General features: G+C 17.2%; 4 protein-coding genes and 1 non-coding gene across 5 annotated transcripts, besides 18 other annotated features; 1 reads left to right on the top strand and 4 right to left on the bottom strand. All coding sequences in view use genetic code 6, as the record gives it.

Annotated features, from left to right (window-relative positions):
* Nucleotides 1-633: 633 nt before the first annotated feature.
* Nucleotides 634-678: a microsatellite.
* Nucleotides 679-1,338: 660 nt separating this feature from the next.
* Nucleotides 1,339-1,382: a microsatellite.
* Nucleotides 1,383-1,987: 605 nt separating this feature from the next.
* Nucleotides 1,988-2,035: a microsatellite.
* Nucleotides 1,988-2,036: a microsatellite.
* Nucleotides 1,989-2,063: a microsatellite.
* A 1,504-nt stretch (nt 2,064-3,567) lies between these two features.
* On the bottom strand, nt 3,568-4,946 carry IMG5_149320 (n-terminal domain protein; the record flags this gene model as incomplete). The annotated part of the gene is made up of 3 exons (XM_004030936.1): nt 3,568-4,043; nt 4,088-4,401; nt 4,444-4,946. 3 exons carry the CDS (start codon nt 4,944-4,946, stop codon nt 3,568-3,570), a joined length of 1,293 nt encoding a protein of 430 aa, XP_004030984.1.
* Nucleotides 4,945-4,982: a microsatellite.
* Nucleotides 4,946-4,982: a microsatellite.
* Nucleotides 4,947-4,980: a microsatellite.
* Nucleotides 4,983-5,941: 959 nt separating the features above from the next.
* Nucleotides 5,942-5,986: a microsatellite.
* A 67-nt stretch (nt 5,987-6,053) lies between these two features.
* Nucleotides 6,054-6,113: a microsatellite.
* Nucleotides 6,114-7,494: 1,381 nt separating this feature from the next.
* Nucleotides 7,495-7,577: a microsatellite.
* Nucleotides 7,527-7,577: a microsatellite.
* A 1,914-nt stretch (nt 7,578-9,491) lies between these two features.
* On the top strand, nt 9,492-9,576 carry IMG5_149310. Its single transcript has one exon. It is a non-coding gene; the product is annotated as a tRNA-Tyr (tRNA).
* Nucleotides 9,577-9,907: 331 nt separating this feature from the next.
* IMG5_149300 (hypothetical protein) lies at nt 9,908-10,586 on the bottom strand (the record flags this gene model as incomplete). The annotated part of the gene is made up of 1 exon (XM_004030935.1): nt 9,908-10,586. The coding sequence occupies exon 1, from the start codon at nt 10,457-10,459 to the stop codon at nt 9,908-9,910; it is 552 nt and encodes a 183-aa protein (XP_004030983.1). The 5' UTR covers nt 10,460-10,586.
* Nucleotides 10,587-11,224: 638 nt separating this feature from the next.
* Nucleotides 11,225-11,269: a microsatellite.
* A 225-nt stretch (nt 11,270-11,494) lies between these two features.
* Nucleotides 11,495-11,547: a microsatellite.
* Nucleotides 11,548-12,240: 693 nt separating this feature from the next.
* Nucleotides 12,241-12,280: a microsatellite.
* Nucleotides 12,281-13,570: 1,290 nt separating this feature from the next.
* Nucleotides 13,571-14,113, bottom strand: IMG5_149290 (hypothetical protein; the record flags this gene model as incomplete). The annotated part of the gene is made up of 1 exon (XM_004030934.1): nt 13,571-14,113. The coding sequence occupies one exon, from the start codon at nt 14,111-14,113 to the stop codon at nt 13,571-13,573; it is 543 nt and encodes a 180-aa protein (XP_004030982.1).
* A 1,127-nt stretch (nt 14,114-15,240) lies between these two features.
* Nucleotides 15,241-15,288: a microsatellite.
* A 1,303-nt stretch (nt 15,289-16,591) lies between these two features.
* Nucleotides 16,592-16,634: a microsatellite.
* Nucleotides 16,635-17,547: 913 nt separating this feature from the next.
* Nucleotides 17,548-18,595, bottom strand: IMG5_149280 (hypothetical protein; the record flags this gene model as incomplete). Its single annotated transcript, XM_004030933.1, has 2 exons — nt 17,548-18,330; nt 18,371-18,595. The coding sequence occupies 2 exons, from the start codon at nt 18,593-18,595 to the stop codon at nt 17,548-17,550; spliced, it is 1,008 nt and encodes a 335-aa protein (XP_004030981.1).
* Nucleotides 18,596-21,133: 2,538 nt separating this feature from the next.
* Nucleotides 21,134-21,175: a microsatellite.
* Nucleotides 21,176-21,318: the final 143 nt, after the last annotated feature.

The raw sequence follows: 21,318 nt of genomic DNA, 5'->3' as shown, positions 1-21,318 counted from the left end.
TAATAAAAATTATAAAAAATGTAATTAATTAAAATAATAGAAAACCTTTATACAAAAGGTGAGATAAAAATGCAGGAAGAATAATATAATGAAAAAGTTTGGTAAGATTTGACATAAATTCTAAAAAAATACAATTAAATTTAATAAAAAGAAAACAATTTTAACGAAATTTCTAAAGATATATATATAGAAAACCTTAATTAAATATTTTAGTAAAAACATATAGTTTTAAAATAAGATCTTTCTGAGGATTAACTGATAGAAACAGGAATAAATATAAGTATAATTTCCTATTTATAAATAGCTACATAATTTTTAGATTATAATCAAGGTCCTTTTTCAATAAACTTTATTATTAGTTTATGTTCTCTTTTTAATAGATTTACGGATGTCATAGAAACTAATGAAAATTAAAAAATGAAAATATTCTGTCCAAGTATTAATAATTAATTTAATATAGGTTTCGAACTACAGAAAGTTGAATAAAGTAGTATTTTCGAGAAAATTTAAAATTTTTTAGGTTTAAAATAAAAAAAAGATATGTCCAAGGATTTAATTATTGAAAACTTATAATTTTAATATAAAAAATTAGTAGAAAATTATGATTTTTTAAAATAAGTTTTAGATTAAAACAATAATTGTATTTAAAATTTAAGAAATAATTAATTTTAAATTTAAAATAATGAGGAAGATTTCAAAAACTTTACAACGAAATAATCTATTATTAAATTTACGACTTATCCTAATAATACAGACGAAAATATTTAAGCGTCTTAAAATTTAAAAGAATATTCATTTAATAATTAATCTATCAATTTCGATTAATTTGAAATTCAAAAATTTAAATCAAATGATTAATCAACTATTACTTTAATTGATAATTTTTTTAAATGTGTAGATGATAGTAATAAATATTTTAGCAAAAGTTAAATTTCAAAAAATTATGATTCTTTTTAGTTTAAACAACCCTAATTTGAATTATTTAAATTTACAAATACAAATTAAGTAAATGAGTTGATAAAAAAAAAAAGATTTGGGAAAAAAATTTTTGAGTTTTTAGTTTATTCTTTACCAATATTTTTTATTTTATACATATAAGATGATAATGTATTTGAAAAATTGGCTTATAATATTCCGTTTTTAATTATTTTATAAATAATAAATAATCAATGAATTCATACTATATAACAATTATCTTTTAATTTTAGTTAATAAAAATATAAATATTTAAAGTTTTAATATAAAAAAATTAAATTATAAAATGAAATATAATGTTATATTTTTTATTTAAATATAATATTTATTCCATTAATTTAAAAAAAAAAAATCATCATAAAAATATTAAAAGAATAAAATGTTTATATTAAAACATATAAAAGTTTCTTTCTAAAAACATAAATATTTCTTTTAATTTTTTTAAAAATTATTCTTTTTTCAAACTTTTTATTTACTTTTCTTTAAAGAAGCATATATTATAAAACAAATATAAACTAGAATAAGTGCAAAGAGGATATGCATAGTAATATAATATATTTTAGAAAGAATATGTAAATCTCCGCAAGCATCATCATCAGAAAATGTTAATCCAAACACTAAAATAACTAAAACTATAAGTCCAACAATTGTAATTACTAAATGACTTAAATAAATAATTTTTTTTGAAGATTTTACTAAATAGAAAAAAAGAGTTATTAGCAAATAAAAAGCAAATAAAATAAAGTAAAAAACACCTATATCATGGGCCCAGTTGACAAAAGCTTAATTTTCACAATTGTAATATTTTTTATCATTTGTAAATGTCAAGAATAGAACTCCTAAAATAAAATAAACTATAGTGAAAATTATAAAACTAGGTCCTTATTAATCTGTTTTAGATTATGCCCATTGCCATAATGTTAAAGGATTTTCAATATCAATGTGGTTTTCTTAATTATTTGTAGTGTTCTAGTTTTCAGGTTGATTAAGTGGAACTTGTTCGTTTTTGTTCATTTTTTTGTATTATTATTTTTATTTTATTTTATTAATATTTTATTTTTACAACTTTTTTTTTTATTTTATTTTTTATAAAATATCCTTAATACTTTTTAATTTTTATTGTCTATAATATCGTTTTTAAAATATTTATTAAAAACGAGCTTTTTATAATATTATAAAATAAATTATTAAATAAAAAAATATTTTGTTATTTTTAATCAAATATATAATATTTTTTTTTAATGCGTTTTATGCAATTTGATTTAAAATAACAATAAACATAAAATATTAAAAAATGTTTTAATATAAATTTTATTTTTTATATATTTTAAATATATAATATTAATTTATAAATAATAATAAAAAATACTTATAATTTTAATTTTTTATGAAAAATTATATTTAAATATTAAATGTTTTAGTTTTTTAAAAATACTTTATATATTTATATTATCATTAAATTGAGGTTTTATAAAATTATAAAAAAACTTTTTTTTTTTATTAAATAATTATATGCAAATTTATATATATATATTTTTTACTTTTTAAATCTAATATTTTTTTTCTGTCTTTAAGCTAGCATAACTTATTATATAAGCGTAAAAAGCTAACTAGAAAAAACAAAAGAATATACATAAAAATATAGTATAATTAATCTACTATATCCAATAACTAAAACCAATAAAACAATAAAGGAAAAACTGATATTTTAAATGGCCTATATAAAAATATTTTCTTATAATTTTTATTAAATAAAATAAAATATTATTAAAAAGGTAAAAATCAAATAAAATTAAATGTAAAAAAATAATGATTTACCCTTATGAATCTATTTTATATTGAATTTATTTCCCATAATGTTAATGAGTTTTCAATATGAATCTAGTTATGCTATTTTTAATTATTAGATTGGTTGCTTTTAGTCTATTTAAGAGAAGTTTATTTGTTTTACTTGTTTTATATATTTATACCTTATTTAAAAAAAATAATTGTTTATGAAAAAAAAAGCCTTTTTTCATTTAAATTTATTTTTATAAGTTTGATAATTATTTAAATAAAGAAAAAACAATATAATATTTTAAGGATTTAATTAAAACAAAAATATATATTAGTTTTGATTAAAATTAATTTATTAAAATAAAAATTAAAATAATTATTTATTCAAAATATTTGTTTATAATTTCTAAATAAATTTTACTATATAAATTTATTAGAAATGATAAAGTGAAAACTTTAAATATAAAACAAAATAATATAATAATATTCATTTTTTTAAAAATATTATATATTAATTAATAATATTTTTTTATATATATTTTAAATATTTTAAATTTTAATCTTAATTTTATATAAACAAATAAAAAATTTTTAATATATTTATTATTTAAAATAAATTCTAAATCTTATTATAGTTTAGTTTTTTATTTAATATTTTTCTTATAAAAATGTAGTATTATAGTTTTTCAAGTAAAAGAACATATAATAATATTTGAATATAAAAAATATATATCCAATTTTTCTAATCTAAATTGAAAAAGCTTCTTTTAAAATATAAGAAATTCTTATTTTTAAATAAATAAAAATAATATTTTATCATAATTTAGGAACTACTTGACTTTCCATTTTTTCCAACAATTCTGGATTAGCAGTCTATTAATCTCTCACCCATCCCTTATTTTAATTATATTTCTTATATATTCCCACTATACATGCTCCTCCTAATCCTAAATTGTGCTAAAGAGCAACTTAAGCGCCTTTAACTTATCTATTTTCCGCCATTCCTCTCAATTACCAACATAACTCAGCACATTAAGCCAATCCAGTAGCTCCTAAAGGATGTCCTTTAGAAATTAAACCACCTGAAGGATTAATAACAACTCTTCCTCCATATGTATTATCGCCTTTATCAATGAATTCAGCAGCTTTTCCTTCTGGGCAAAGTCCTAAAGCTTCATATGTGACTAATTCATTAGCACTAAAACAATCGTGTAATTCTACTACTTATAATTATTCAGGTTTTATTCCGGATTCTTGATAAACTTTTTATGCTGCTCTTTTTGACATATCAACTATTTTATGATTTTTTTTTCAAAATAATATATATAAATATAACATCCAGCTAAATTAATGAAGGATTTGTCTGAAAAAGTATTCGGATTATCTGTAGTCATAGTCATAGATAAGATTTCTACAGCCTAATCTTGTAAATTATTTTCCAAAATGAATTATTCGGAAACTATAATTGCCGCGGCGGCGCCATCTGAAGTCGGACAACATTATAATTTGGTCAAAGGATCATGTATTTTGGGCGATTTCATTATTTCTTCTAGTGTATATTTATCTCTGAATTAACTATAGGGATTATTTACACTATGCAAGTGATTTTTATATGCTATTTTGGCAAAATGTTCCAATTTTGTTCCATATCTATTTTTTATTTTTTAATTTAAAAAAAAAAATTAAACTTACTTTTGCATATGTTCTCTTCCTGCGTTTCCGAAAATTTAAGCAGCAAAAGGCATTTCGGTCATAGTTGCCCATTCACTTGTTTTTTACAAAAACTTTCCTAAAGGTTATTCCCTATCTTTATATTTTAAAGTAAGTGATCCCTTTTCCATTTTTTCAAATCCTAAGGCTAAACAGCAATCTTAAGCACCTCCTTGTATAAATTAATAAGCTAAATAAATTGCAGTTGAACCTGTAGCGCAATTATTATTTACATTATAAATGGGAATTCCAGTCATACCAACTTCATATAGGGCTTTTTGACCGCATGTTGAATCTCCATAAACGTAGCCAATAGTAGCAGATTGAATTTTGTTAAAATTTATATTTGCGTCACTTAAAGCACGGTTTATGGCTTATTTAGCCATTTGGGGATAGTCAGGATTATGGGGATTACCTGGTTTGATGAATTTAGTCATTCCAACTCCGACTACAAATACTCTTCTTTTTTGTTAATATGTTGACATTTTTTATTTTTATTTTTTTTATATTTTTATTTTTTTCCTTTTAAATATTTGATTGCTTATTTATGTAATTTGTAATTTGTAATTTATAAGATTCGTTCTATTTTTAATTCTTATATCGAAATATTAATTTAAAACATAAACTTGTTTTATTTATTCAAAAAAAAAAAAAAACATTTAATAAAGTAATAAAGTAAATATATATTATGTAAATTAATCAATTTTATAATAAAAAAAATTATAGTAAATAATTAAAAATTAATTTATACAGTTTAAATCTTAAGCTATATTAAAAATATATTTATTAGTATTTACGATAATTTCTAAAAAATAACTAATTTTATATAATTTAAAATATTCTTCATTATTTAAAGCTAAATGATTTCAACTTATTTATTGACTTAACATTTACTTAAATATATTTAATTATTTATTTTAAATGAAATTAATTTTTTTTATTAAAATATTAATTTACATTTAATAGGATTTTTTTAATAGATAGAATTAGTTTTTTAATTAATTTATATTTTATGGTTTTTCTCTTAATTAATTAAAAGCAAATCATCTTTATTTTATTTATTAAAGCCTTTTAAATAATTTTAAAGAGCCTTTTTGTAAATATTTTTTTTATGTTCATAATCTAATTTAATTAGCTTCTTTAATGTAAAAAAAAATATAAAAATATATAATTAAATACTTCTTTTTGATAATCATTTTCTTCTGAATTATTTCTTATGTGTATAGTCGTTTTTTTTTCCTTTTTTTTTCAAATATTATTTATTATCTTTATTTAAATTACATTTTTCAGGTCTTATGTTTTATTATTAAAAAATTTTTTGCCTTATTAATTTAAAATTTAAAATTTCATTTCATTTTTTTGTGATCTTTATTAAATAACTTAATTAGTTATTTTATTTTAAATTATATTTTTTTTTTACTAATTTATAGCTGAAAATTTATAAAAATATTATTATTTAAATGAATTTTTATTTAATTATTATTTATTCTTGTTTTAAATATTATATTATTATTTTAAATTATTTTATAAGCTTTTATCTTTTTATAAATTTTTATTTTCCTTTTATTATTAAAGCATATCAAAAATTATAGTTTTATCTATAAATTTATTTTATTTTATATTCTATATTTTATTTATAAATGTTTATTTTAAATTTTCGCTTCCATAAAGTTTTTAGGTTTATTCAATTTGCCAATCAATGAATTTTATTTTTTATATTAATTCATCTCTTTTTATCATTACTTTTTTTTATATTTCGTCATCTTAATTTTTTTTATTTTCTAAAAGGTTCTTTTATTCTAATGATTTTTATTATTTTTTTAGTTTATCTTTAAGTTATTATTTTTTTTATAAAAATAAATTATTATAGTCTTTATTAAATTATTTAAAATATAAATTGATATCATTTTCATTTATTTCATAATCATTGTTTTTTTCGATTTTTTATTTTTTATTTTATTCTTCTTTAGTCGAACTTTATGAAGATATAGGCAATTTTTTAGTACTTTTTTATTTTCTTTTATTTAATTTATTTTTAAAGAAAAAGAAAAAAAAATTAATAATATTTAATTTACATTACTTCTTCTTTATTTGAAATTATTTATACTGGACTAGTCTATTATTATTTGCATATTTTTTTCTCATTTTTTATATGATTAGAAAGAGACATATTTGATAACTCTAATTATTCGTTGATAACTTATATTTTTTAATTATTTTAAATTGTCTAAGTTTATTTATTGAAGCTTTTATTTATTTTTTTAAAAAAAAATATTGTACATTATTTATATAATTATATACTTTTCTTTTATAATTGAATCATTTATATTATTTATTGTAAAAGATTGTTCATTTTATTGAAGTGATTTTTACAAAATTTAAGTTTAGTCTTATTTTAAATTCCAATATTATTATGTTTAATAAAAATTATTTAATAAATTTTAGTTTTATTGAGTAAATGGACTTCTTGTTTAATAATAATTGTTATTTTTAATTTTTGTAGTAGTACTTTACGGATAAAATGTTACATAATTGAAACCTTATTTATGCTAATTTAAATTTATTTAGTGATTTTTTTCAAAGCTAATTTCCTTCATCTTCTATCTACTTTCTAAATACTATTTTTCATTAGTCTTAATATTATTTTAAATTAAATTGTTTTTATATTTTTGTAGATAAGTCTCTGCAATATTATTCTAGCTTAAGCTTGCTTATATTTAAGTTTTGGCTTAATTTTGTATTAAACTATTTTAACAATTTATTTTATTTGCAAAATTATTGACTAATCTATTATTATAGGGATAATTATTTTATTCGCCTAAAATACTTAAATTGTTTATAATTGCATAACTAGTATTTTATGGAATATATTTTAAAGATTATTATCTTTTATAAATTACATTATTAATACTTGCATTAATAAAACTTGGTTTATATATTATGTATTTTTATTATGGGATAACTTTTAAAAATGTATTATATGCTTAATTAGGTTTATCTAGTATTATTGTTAAAGACTATTATCTTTTATTGTTCATTTAATTTATTTTTTTTGTATTCAAATAATTATTTTTTTCAATTAATTTATATTATTTTTTTCGTTAATTTTATTTTTTGATAAAAAAATAAATTAAAATTATTTTAATTATTAGAAAAATATTTATATAGTAAATACTTTCTGAATTTTTTTGAATTAAAGAAGAATTGAAATAAAGTATTAGAATTATTAATTTAAAATAGTAATTAAAAATGCAAAATAATTATATATATATTTATATTTACTGAAAATATTTATTTAAATAATTATAAATTAAATTAAATTTTTTTATCAATAAATTACATTTCTATATTTTATTTTAAAAAAATTAAAATAAAATTTTTTCTTATTAATAAATGATACACAATTTTTTTTTTTTTTAAATAATTAAATTAAAAATACTTTATTTTATTAATATATAAATTTATTTCAATATTTTTTTTATTCTAATTTTGTACTCTTAATAATTTAATACTAGCCACTTAATATTTTTCTTTATCAATTATTATTAAAATTTAGGCGCATTCATTAATATATTAAGCATGATAAATTCAAATTATTTTAACGATTATTCTTCATATTTAAAATTAAATTTTAGATTATCAGTCCAAATCACTTATTTGTTAACAATAAAATCAAAGCAACCTTTATTGATTCAGAAAATGGAATAATTTTAATTTCCATAAAACTTAATTCCAATATATATATATAAACCCAAAACACAATCGAATTTTTTTTTTCAGTCAAATCTAAAATGCAATATCTTTATAAAAATCTATGTGCCGAAAGAACAGTCATATCAAATTTAAAGTTTTTAATATTTACCCTACCATATGAAGTGTTTCAATTTTATTATATGCTTCTTGTGTTATATCTAGAAAATCTTTAAGTGGAGGATATATTTTTACGTATTTTACAGCAATAAATAGATATACGATTTCTACTAATTAAAGCTTATTTGATTAATTGTATGATATGTTAATTATCCGAAAATCTACCAATTAAGTTTACTGCCATAAATATTGTTTGGGGGAAGTAAGCAAAACTTTTAGTAATCCTAAACTATCGAATCTATTAAAATAGTTTTCATTTTCTGATTTATAAATTAATGTTTTTCAATCTAATTATGTATTCTAGAAACTTTTCTTGAATTTTTTTTTATTTTAAAATAAATAAAAATATTTATCTTTACAGTAAATATTTATTTTAGTGTATATAAATGAGAATGTGGAAGGTTTAGAAATAAGTTTAAAGAAATAATAATTATTTAGCCAGGTTCTTAATTTTACTTTTATTCAAATTGTATTTTGATAAGTTTTATTGTATTTTAATCATATTATAATTATTTTTAGAGTTTTTAATATCTTATTTAAATAATTATTATATTTTAGATATTAATATGTAACTAAAATCATTATAAAGTATTGTCTTTTTTTGATTAAGATTTTATATTATGGTTATTATTTTGTTATAACTGTTTACATATATGATTAAAATATTTATTAGTATACTGCTATTAATTTTTATCTATATAAATAATTTTTTTTTAAATTATATTTTATTTTATTTATAGTAAAATAATTCTAAAGTTTTTAAATTCATGTTTATTAATATAAAAAAAATATTAATATATGCATATAAATAAAATTTTATTATGGATAATTTAAAAAAGATTTTATTATAAAAAATAATAATATGATTCAAATTATAATATATATTTATAAAATTTACTAAATTTATTGGAATCTACTCTGATTAATACTTTCATTCTAAACTTATTTGATAATTAATACTTTCAATATTATGTATTTTTATATATTTAAATATACCTAATTTAAGTTTATTGGTTCTATAATTTAATATTATAACTGTTAGTTATTGCAAAATAAATAAATGTTTTTAAAAATGAAAATAATATTTAAATATTTATTCTTGTGGATTTCCTATTTATACTTAATTTTGTTTACTTTATTTAAAAGAAAAAACTAACAAACCGAATTTAGCTCAGTTGGAAGAGCATCGGACTGTAAAGTTATGTAGTCATCCGGTGGTCCCCGGTTCGAACCCGGGAATTCGGATTTTTTGTTTAATTTAAAATTAGATAAATAACTAATAATAATTAAAATATTGACACATATACTATTAAAATAATACAATGTAAATAATTTTATCTTATTTTTAAACTTTTTCGCATATTTAAATCGCTTTTTTTCTTCTATTTTTAAGAAAAAAATATAATATAAAAAATAACATATATTTAACATTTATAAAATTATTTATTTATAATTAAATAAAATATTAATTTTTTAAAAAAATAAAAATTTTTAATTTTATTTAAAAAAAAATATATATATATAAAAGCAATTCATTAATAAAATAAATAAAAAATAAGTGAATAAATTATAAAAATCATATATTTATAGCTTGAAGTATCTAAGGTCTCATTTATTAAGTAAAAGTTAACCATTATTCAAGTTATACTTCGTTTCCATCTCCAACACCAAACATTTTTAAAAATTAAAAGATTTTATCAACTTTCTCATCAAGTTCTTATTGATTAATTTGAATATGATTTTTAGAAAGTGCATTAACCAAGTCTAAAACATCACTTTTTTTTACTATTTTATCTTAATTTACATCGAATAAATCATAAACAAATTTAGAAGTTTTCTTAAACATAACTTTGTCTTTCAAAAGAACATTAGAAACATTTTTACTAAATTATTCTTAGGATTCTTTCATTTTGTAACCCAAACTAGCTTCTTTCATTAATAATTGTTACAATTAAGATTTATTAATATCTTATCCTTTCGAAAATTCTTTAAATTTTCCTAAATAATGATCTCTATCTTATTTGTCTCTGTACAATTTATCGACTACCTACTCATATTCTTGTTAAGTTATTTTTCCATTTGAGTTCACATCAAATAAGTTGAACACAAAATCTAAGCTGACTTTCATTACATGTTAAATCGCTTGGGATTAATCGAGCTTTTTTTAGTCAAAAGCTGTCGAAAAGAATAAATTATTGTGCTTTTTTAATAGATCTATAGCAAACAATGAGAATTGTTTCTTAGAAAAATTAGGGCTATGTTTTTTAAAAAGAGCTTGGTAATCAGGTTCTTAAGATTAAGTGTAAATTAAAAATACACAAGAAGATGCTAATGCAACAATTAAAAATATAAGAAGGAATTTTTGAGAGTATTTTTAAAACATATTTTTCTTATTTTTTTTAATTTAGTTAATTGTAAAATATTATTTTTTATTTATTTTTTCAAAGATTTATATAAGAAAATTTTTTAATTTATTTTATTTTTAGTTTTATTTGAATTTTAAATCTTAAAATATTATTCAATTTTTTAAAATGCTAAAGTTTATTTTAAAAATTAGTTAATAAAATATATATTTAAAATATAAAGCTGAAAACATATGATAAAGTGAACTAAAAATCTAATATTTATGATTATATATTTAAAATTAAATAATTTTAATTCTTTAATGTAATATTTTTTATTTTTTATAATATTTATTCATTATAATTGTTTTATATTTATAAAATATATGTAACGAAAAATAAAAATGTGTATTGATTTTATTAATATAAGAAATATATAATATTTAAAATAAAATATAAAAATGGTTAATATCAATTTAAAATTTGCATTAATTATTTTTAAAAATATATTATATTATATTTTTTAAAAATAAGAAGTTTTGTTATATATTTAAAAAAAATTTTAAATTAAATAAAAATAAATATAAATTATAATATTAATTAATTTATAAAATATTATTATTTTTTTATACATAATTAATTAATTGATTAAATTATTAAACTTAATTTATTAAGTAAAATTAATCAATATAAAAAAATTTTAAGCTTAATAAATTAATAATAATATTGTACTTTTTTTAAATTTAAAAATTATAAATTTATATCTAAATAAGAAAACACAAATGTATTCTTATTTTTATTTTATTTTTTTAATTTAAACGAAATCAAAATATAAATTATTAAATAAAAATATTAAGTAATTAATAAAATATAATAATGGAATTAAAATAAATATTCATTTCTATAAAAATAAGAAGCAATTTAATATATATAAAAATAAGACAAAATTACAATAAATTAAATATGGTTTTTATTGATTATATTTTTTTTAAAAAAAAAAGACAAAATTATCTTTATATTATTAATTTATCCTGTATGATTTTTTTTAATAATAATTTAAATATATATGGAATGTATTAAAATAAAATGTACAAATATTATATAATATTAATTTCTTAAAAAAAAAAAAAAAAAAATTATAAATAAAAAAGAAATACGATTGCTTAAAATAAAAAAATCAAAATTATAATTTTATACATCCACTTTCTTTAGGAAATAAAACAAAATAAAATTTTAACATATTTAATATAAATGTCATAAAAATCAATTTGCGAAGTTGAAAAAAATGGCGGAAATAAATTCCTTATAAAGGCTGTTCCAATAGAAATGGAAAAAGAAGATAATAAATAATCTGAAAAAAATAGATACTCTTAAGATCATAATCGTAAAAAATATATGGTAATAACTAAGGAAATAAGACAATAGTTTATACAAAAAGTGGCATCTAAATAAGTAACTATACGTGAAGCTGCGAAATAATTTGGATTAAAGTTTTCCACATCTAAAGCGATATTATAAATATATAAAAAAGAAGGGAGAATCGGCAAAAAGAAAACTCGATAAAGAAAAAGTTCTGTTAATAAAATCTAAAGTTCTGTAAATAAAATTTAAGATATTTATAGTAATAATAATAAAAATTAAAACAATGTTAACAATAATATTATGTATATTAATAATGAAAATAAGAACTAAATTGGGTCTACTTGTGTATATTAATTATAAAATGGTTTTTATAACACATTATAATAATAGTAAATAAAATAGCTTTAATTTGAATAATTTAAATAGATGTAATATTAATAGTTGTTTAACCTTAATCATGATGATATTTAAAAATATATAGACTTTTTATAAGGTTTATAAAGCCAAATTAAGTTGTAGTAATAAATGTAATAATTAGATCTTAATTATGGCTTTTATGAAATTTAGAAACATATTCCTAATTAACATTTGAATCAATTAATTAAAAATGAACAAATTAAATGATTTTTAGGGATAATTTTCTATTTTTTATATTCCAAAATAAAAATTATTAAATATTATATATTATTATATTTTTTCTTTTAATTCTTAAACATTATTTTTTATTAATAAAACTTATTTAAAAAATATTATAATTTTTATCCTATTTTCTTTAATTTATAATTTAATATTATTATTGGAAGAAATAAATGAATTATAAAAAAAAATAAGTTTATTTCAGTATTAAATCAGATGAAGATTAAATTTATTAAAGAATAAGAAGAGAAAATTAAATAGAAAATTGTTAAAATTATTTCTAAAATATTTTTTTATTCATATAAAAAACATAAATAGGGGAAATAGATGATGGTATATAGCTTTTAAAACGACGATTTAATAAGTTAATGAAAGAATCACAAATAACATTTAAATGTTTATTTAGAAAAATTGATAAAGATAATTAAGGTTTTATATCATATAGTAATTTTAAATATTCTTTAAAAACATTAATTTAATGCTCTTTTGCTGATGATTTAGATTTAATTGCATATATATTTGAAGAAATAGATATAAAGAAATTAAATAAATTAGATGAAGATGATTTCTATTATTTTATTTATAATTAACATAAAATATAATTAAATGTTGAAAAGTTAATTAAATAATTAAAAAATTCACCTAATATTTCTCAAATAATGCGTGATTTTCCTAAAAGAGCTGATGTTTAGGAATTTCAAAAAGCCCTTTTTTAATTTAAATTTTAAGAACAGGAAATTCATGTAACTTTTGTTATATAATAAAAATAAAAATAATAAATAGGAATTATTCGATCATTTGAATTCAAAAAAATAAGAAAAAATAGAAAAAACCTTATTTATAAATTTAATAAAGGAAGATCATTTAAGATTCGATAACATAATAAGTTAAATAATATCTCATATGACAAAAAATAAATTAGGAAGTAGAGATTTTTTTTATAAATATTGTAATTCAGTATACTAAATAAACATTTAATAATTCGAATAATTAATAAAAGACATAGGATTTAATTATAAATATGATTAAATCGAAGAAAGTTTTGAAATGTTCGATAAAGATAATAACGGAGGAATTTCTTTTGAAGAATTTGAATAAATTATTACTGAAAAAAAGCCATTAAGTACTTCTAAAAATATAAAGGATTATTTAAGAAATATAAGAAGGTAAACTATTTTGAAAGGAATTGATTTAGAAGGATAAATGAACGTTTTTTTATAAAAAAATAAACATAATTTGCTTTTTTGTGACTTTTTGAAATGCTTGAAAAAATCTTTTGTGAATTTAAAATTTTTCGAAGTTGATGTTGTTTATAATTTTTATTTTGATAAAAATTAAAACAATTTTAAAATTAATGAATTTTTTAAAGACCTTCTTTTGTTAAAAATAGATCTTTCTTTACTAAAATAAACCTTTTGGAATATTTAGGAAAAACATAACATTTCTTATGAGCATATTTATTATAAATTCTGTTAATATTAGATGAAATTCGAAAATTTTTAGCAATTTTTGTACTCTATTAATATTCTTTTATCCCCTGAGGAATCTTCGGAAGTTTTTTAAGTCTTTAACAAATCAAATAGTGGTCAAATTACATTAGAAGAGTTTATTAATGTATTTCAGAATCCGAATTTTGTTCATGAAATTTATATTCGAAATATGTATAATTTTAATTTTAATGAACCTTTTGAAAGAAAGAGAATCGTTTTTAAAGAACATAAAAAAAAGAAGAAAAAAGATCAAGAAAAACTAGAATTATATTCTTCTTATTTTAAGGAAAAAAAAAAATTTGAAAGGGTAAAAAAATACGTTATTTTTATTTAAGATTTGCCTCCTTTGGAAAATATATTAGATTTTATAATTTTTCATGTTCAAAAATATGAAAATGAAGACGAAAAAGGAATTGATTTTTTTGATTTAATGGCTTAATTTGATTAATAAGGCAATCTATGTTTTACCTCAGTTGAATAATTTTAATAGGCTCTTTAAAAAATCAATATTTTTTTGCATTTTGAAGCTGTGGAACAATATTATAATTATTTAGTTGATGAAAACGGAAACTTCTTATGCTTTTATTTACTTTCGGCGATTTATTAGCCTTTTTATTTATTTAAAAAATTGGTTTTTTATTTCATGTAGAGGAATAAATTAGATTTAAGAGAATTTTTGCTTAAATTTGTACAAATTAATGATTTATTTTTTAATATTCATTAGGTGATAATTATTCCAAATTATATTGCAAAGTTTTTAGAAATATTTTTCTTTAATTATAACTAAGTTTAAATTTAAGAAATTTACAATTTATTAATTTAAGATTAAAAAAAGAATAATTTTCTTTAATTTTGCTTTAATTTATAAATTGAAATTTGTTTATCTTTTAAAAATATTTAATAATTAGTTTAATTCAGTGTTTTATAATAAATTTTGAATGATTTTTGTTATTAGCTTATTAGATAAAGTTATAATAAAAATATTGACATATTTCTTTTATTTATAAAAGTCGAAAATGATTTTAAACTATATTTCGAATCGCCTTCTTAATTATAAAAAATTGCTAATATGTTAGAGGTATATTTATTTATAATAATATATATATATATATATATATATATATATAATTTGTCAAATCATTTCTGCAATTTTTATCAAAAAAATAAAAAAACAATTTTTTTAATTTTCTCAAATCATTTTTTTTTGATTGAGATTTTTTTAAAATAAATAATATAAATATTAAAAATACCTAAAAAATAAAGGTTAGAAATGAATAAAATGAAATATAATTAATTTTTAAATATTTATCTGAAAATAATCTTAATGAAAATTAAGTAGGAGTTATGCCTTATTTTTAGATTATATAGAAATGTTGTACTTCTAATGATTATTTGAAAATATTTATTTTATTATATTTATATGTTGAAGAACTTGATTTATAAACTTTTTTTAAAAAAATTAATTAAGATTAACATAAAGAATAATAAATATCACTTAAAGATTTTTAAAATTTATTTTCTTTTTTAAATATTTATGAAATTGATAATGAAATTTAATATTGCTTTAAAAAATTTTCCAATAATAAACCTTATATAAATATTTAAGATTTGTCAGACATATTATAAATAGAATCGAATGTTAAAGTTAACGATTATTAAAATGTATTTTTAAATAACATTATTGCTAATTATAATAAAGCTTCGGTAAATATACATAATTTACCTAAAATAAGTGATTTTAATTAGAAACCTAAAATTATAGTCTGAATTTTCGAAATAATTTATATAAACTTAATTAAAAATATGTTAAATATCAATTTACTTATAATAATTTATATTAATAAATTTAATTATTAATTTTAATATGTATATATATATACATTAAAAAAAAGAATATTATCTCATAAACTATATCTGTATTTTTATCGTTATTTTAATTACATTTACATGATAAATAATTGTAAATATTCTTACTAGCCTTTATTATTATTCTTCTATATATTTTTCAATAAGATTCCAAACTATACACTTTATTTATTAAATAAAATGATTTCTAAATTGATTTCAATGTTTTATTTTAAAAATTACTATAATTATTAATTAAATTAAAAGATTTGTTTATTATATTAAATCTTATTCTTTTATATCAATATTTTCTTAAATTATTCTAATACATTATCTTTATTTTTAATTAACTTTTAGACTCTATTTACATCTTAAAAATTTGAATGGCGGTATACTATTCATTAGTTAAAAATTGCTAAGTATACATTTTAGTATGTAATATATATATATATATTTATTTAACTGTTCGCAGACTAATCTATTTGTAAATATTTTCTTCTTCTGACATATTGAATTAATTTTTTTTAATTAATAACAAAAGTATTAAAAAAATATTAAAATTACAGCATTGTATATATCCTTCTTATTTTATTTATTTTTTTATACAATTTTATAAATGTTTTTTATAATATTCTTTTAAAAAAATCTTTTATATATCTTATATTTAAGTCTAAGCAGCTATCCTTCCAAATTAAAAAAACAAAAACCCGTAAACTAATCCAAAATTTCAATTATATTGGAAATTAAATTTATATTAAATCTATAAACCGTTATTTTAATTATTGTTTACACTTTTGATTTAGTCTTTATTCTTTTAATAATTATCTAAACTTTAATTTAAGTGAGCATCCGTAAAAAAATAACATTATATTATTCTTTAGTTAAAATAAGTTTAATTATCATTTTCATATAATTGCATTTTTTTTCTTTTATTTTTTCATAGTCTTTTATAGAGTTTACATCTATAAGTATTTAAAAAGAAATAAAACTTTACTTTAATATTAAAAATATATAATAAATTTGTTTTAAGATAATTTTATTTTGGTTGTACTTCATTTTTGAAATATAAAAAAAGTAGGTATAATAAATATGCTAAAGTTAATAAAATTACTAAAAAGATATAATTCATCATATTATTGTTTGATTTTTATATTTAGTTCATTCCTAAATTTTAATTAAAACACTTTTATAAATAAATTGAATTTCTTAGTAATTTTGTTTAATGCTTTTAACATTTATAATTAAAAAAATATTAAATTATTTATATTTTATATCTACACAAATTAAAATTTATATACAGATAATTTATTAAAAATGCAAAAATTTTAATATACTTTTATGTCAATTTATTTGGTTTATAATTTTAAATTTCATACAATTAAAATTAATAAAGAAATAATTAAATTATAAAATAAAATATATAAATGCTTGATATATATATAAGAAAAAAATAAATACAGCTTAAATATTGAGTGTATATTTATTTAAAGAATAAAAAATAAAATATTAAAAATTACTTTAAATAAAAAAATAAAAAAAAATCAATAATCTTCTTTAATCCACTCTAAAAGTTCCGGAACAAAATAAGTAATTATTATATTAATCCCAGCCCTCTAAAAGCATCTCATATTTTCCAAAACAACTTTCTTTTTATCACAAGCCCCCCTTTCAGCCGCAAAGCAAATCATCGAATATTCCCCACTAACATGATAGCAAGCCATAATTGGATTAAATTTATCTTTAATTGCTCTAGCTACATCTAAATAGCTAGAAATAGGTTTCACCATGATAAAATCTGCTCCTTCTTCTAAATCCCTTTACACAGCCTTCAAAGCCAATTCAATACTATCACAAGGCAATTAATATGCTTGTCTATCTGATTTTCCAGGAGCTGATTTACATGCATCCCTAAAAGGCCCGTAAAAGCTAGAAGCAAATTTCGCTGAATATGACATTATTGGAATTTCTAAACCTCTTTTTAATAACTCGTATTTTATAGTGGCTATTCTACCATCCATCATATCGCTTGGAGCAATTACTTATGCTCCACTTTCTACATAAGAAACACTTATTTCTGCTAATCTTTGGATAGATTTTCCATTATCTATTAGACCATCTTCTTTTAAGATACCACAATGACCATGAGAAGTAAAAGCACATAAACATACGTCGACGATTAAAAGGAGATCAGGAAAAGCTTATTTTATATATTCTAAGGCTAAATGAGTTGGTCCTTTTTTACCACATCCTCCTGCATATGTACCGACTGAGTCTTTATCGCTGTCATTTGTCAGAATCCCGAATATTATTATGGATTTTAATCCCTATTAAATAAGTATATATTTTTATTATTATATTTTTTACTTTAGCTATTAATGGCTCGAGGTGGGTAATTATATTTTTATATCCATATCTTTTTATGCCAGGCATTGTTTTTATTTCTTATTCAATATCTGGCTCATCAAGGACGAAGATTGGATAAACTAAATTATGTGCTGTAAGGATATTTTTGTACCAATTTCTACAGGCTTAAAATTTATATGCAGAATGAATAAAATGGTTTTATGGGATATTATAATTTGAATTCATTAATTTTTTATTTTTTAATAATACTATTAATATCTATTTTTTTAAAAAAAATAAAAAATATCATAATTAATAAAATAAATATTATGAGACTTTAAAAAATTTATACAAATCTTTTATTATTAAACTAAAAAAGTTAATTTAATATGATGTTTGTATAATTTTTGTTATTATTAAGGAATAAGTTTTAATGAATTTGAGTGATAATATTAAGATATTTTAAATTTATCTTATTTTGACATGTTTTGGCTGTATTTATTTTTAAAGTAAAATTATGAGGACTAACTAGTTTTTTTATTAGTTTGGTTTGTATTTTATTAATTATGTAACCCTATATATAAAAAATTATTTTTGATTAAAAAATTAATAGATAATAAATAGAATACGAGTGTCCTTATCAGAACTTTGATTTAATTTACTTGCTTTCTTTTTGATAGTATAGGCACTATTGTGATTAAAAATATAGAAAATTAAATAGCTGTTTTATAATATGATTATGTATCAGGATTAGCTATAATTAGATTTTTTATGAGAACTAGGACAATTTTAATTAAAATGTGTATGAATTTATTTATTCTTTTCTAGTAATTATAGCAATTAAATTTTCTAATAATTTTTATTTTGCACAAAATTTATATGCTAAAGTTGTATTAGGAAAAACTTCAGAGATATGCTCTTTTAGTTATATTTAAATTGTAATTAGTCTTTATTTTGATGTTTTATTATTTAATAAATTATTAAATTATATTAGTGTATTAGGCTCATGCTTAATTTTATTGAGTATTACAAAAAAATAAAAATAAAAAATATATTATTTATTTTTAATAGTTTTTAAACAATTATATATATAAAATAATTTATTTATTCATAATTATTATAATAATCTTACAATTATTTATTAAAGAATGAAAAAAATAATATTAAATAATCTAAATAATCTTAATATTTAATAAATTGCATATTCTAATCGATTATCGATTTTTTTTTATTCAATATTAAATTATATATTCCATAAAAAAAAAACATTAATAAAAACTTTATTTTTAAATTAAATAACTTTAAAAATAAAATAAAATATAATAAATAAGTAAAATGCAAAATTAATCAAATGAAATGATTTTAAATTTTATGACACAACCTCAAAGTGCCGATAATTCATTAAATCCCGAAGAACAAAAAGCTGCAGAACGAGAATATACAAAAACAGATAGATACGATCAATTATTTGAATAATAAATAGAACTATAAAAATAAGTTGCAGTGAACCCATGTTTAAGGTATGTAACATAGGAATAATGTAACGCTTTTTAAAAGAAATTAGATAATAAATATATATAAAAAATATGGAAATCTTTTAGAGAAAGTGGAGAAGTGGATAAAGGAAAAATTTCAAAGCAATCATTCAAAAAAGTATTTATGACAATAGATGATAAAGTAAATGAAAATTTATTAGATTGCATATTCGAAAGTAAAAAATAAAAAAAAAATATAATTTATAAAAAATTAGGATTCAAGGATCTCGCTTATGATTAATAAATTGATATATAAGATTTGGTAATTTCATTAACTATTTTAGCTAGAATGGATGAAAATTAAAAACTTAGATGTTTTTTTATTATATATAAAAATTATTTATTTATTTAAAAATAGTAATATTTACTTTAGCAGATGTAGATGAAGATGAATGTCTTTCTACAGATGATATAAAAAAAATGATATTAAGAATTGAAAGAAATTTTGTAAAAGAATAAGCACATATAAATAATTAAAGTACATGCTTATTTTAAGAATATGCTTTAAATAAATCGTAAAGAAGGTATGAATGGACTATTCATAAAATGGGTTAATAAGCAGAAGCTTCTAAAGAGAAATAAAAAGAAGATAATAAACTTATTACTTGGGACGAATTTATTAATTGCTTAGATAATAAATAACCTTTGAAAAATTCTTTTTTACCAGCAAATTATTTATTATATAATGTTTTAGTAAGTAAAATTAATTTTTATTATATTATAATATATAAAAAAGAAAAATGTAAACACAGAAAAAACATATTTAATTAGTGATAGTAATTTTTAAGATTTTGAAATGTTTAGAAAATAAATACATTTTTAGTTAAGAAATTTCTATGAAACAGATTATACTTAATAATATCCTATAATAGAAAATGGAATTCGTTTTCCAGGAAAAGTCAAAAATGATATTGGAAAAGCATCTTAGAATTTCTAAAAAATAAATGGTAGAAACATGTTGGTTGAAAATTCTAAAAAAATAAAAAACGATATTCAAAAGTCTTAAAAAAATGTTATTGAAGAAAGACTAAAACAAATGGATTTAGATGATGGATTTGGATAGAAATTTAATATATCAACAGAAAATTCTAATAACGTTAAAAAATTCAGTAAATTTTTATTTTATATATGATATATTTAAAATATTTTTCTTAGCTCAAATCTTAGAAGAAATGAGAAATATGAAAGATGATCCTGTTCATATAGGTTAATGATTTTTAAACATAATTTATATTATTTATTAATAACTATTTATATTTATATATGTAAATTTAAAATTTAATATATGTAATTATTGATAAAATTTATATAATATTTTTTAATAAAATTAGATTATTCTACCTTATTTATATTTAATATTATTAATATATATGTAATTCAATATATAAATTTATTTGTGTATACGCAGAGTCATATAATGAATAGTAATTTTTA

This window comes from Ichthyophthirius multifiliis (genome assembly GCF_000220395.1).
Source record: "Ichthyophthirius multifiliis unplaced genomic scaffold scaff_1120509251147, whole genome shotgun sequence".
In the NCBI taxonomy this organism is placed as follows: Eukaryota; Ciliophora; class Oligohymenophorea; order Hymenostomatida; genus Ichthyophthirius; species Ichthyophthirius multifiliis.
The sequence above is the reverse complement of the archived record's forward strand: the minus strand, read 5'-3'. Positions and strand labels throughout refer to the sequence as shown.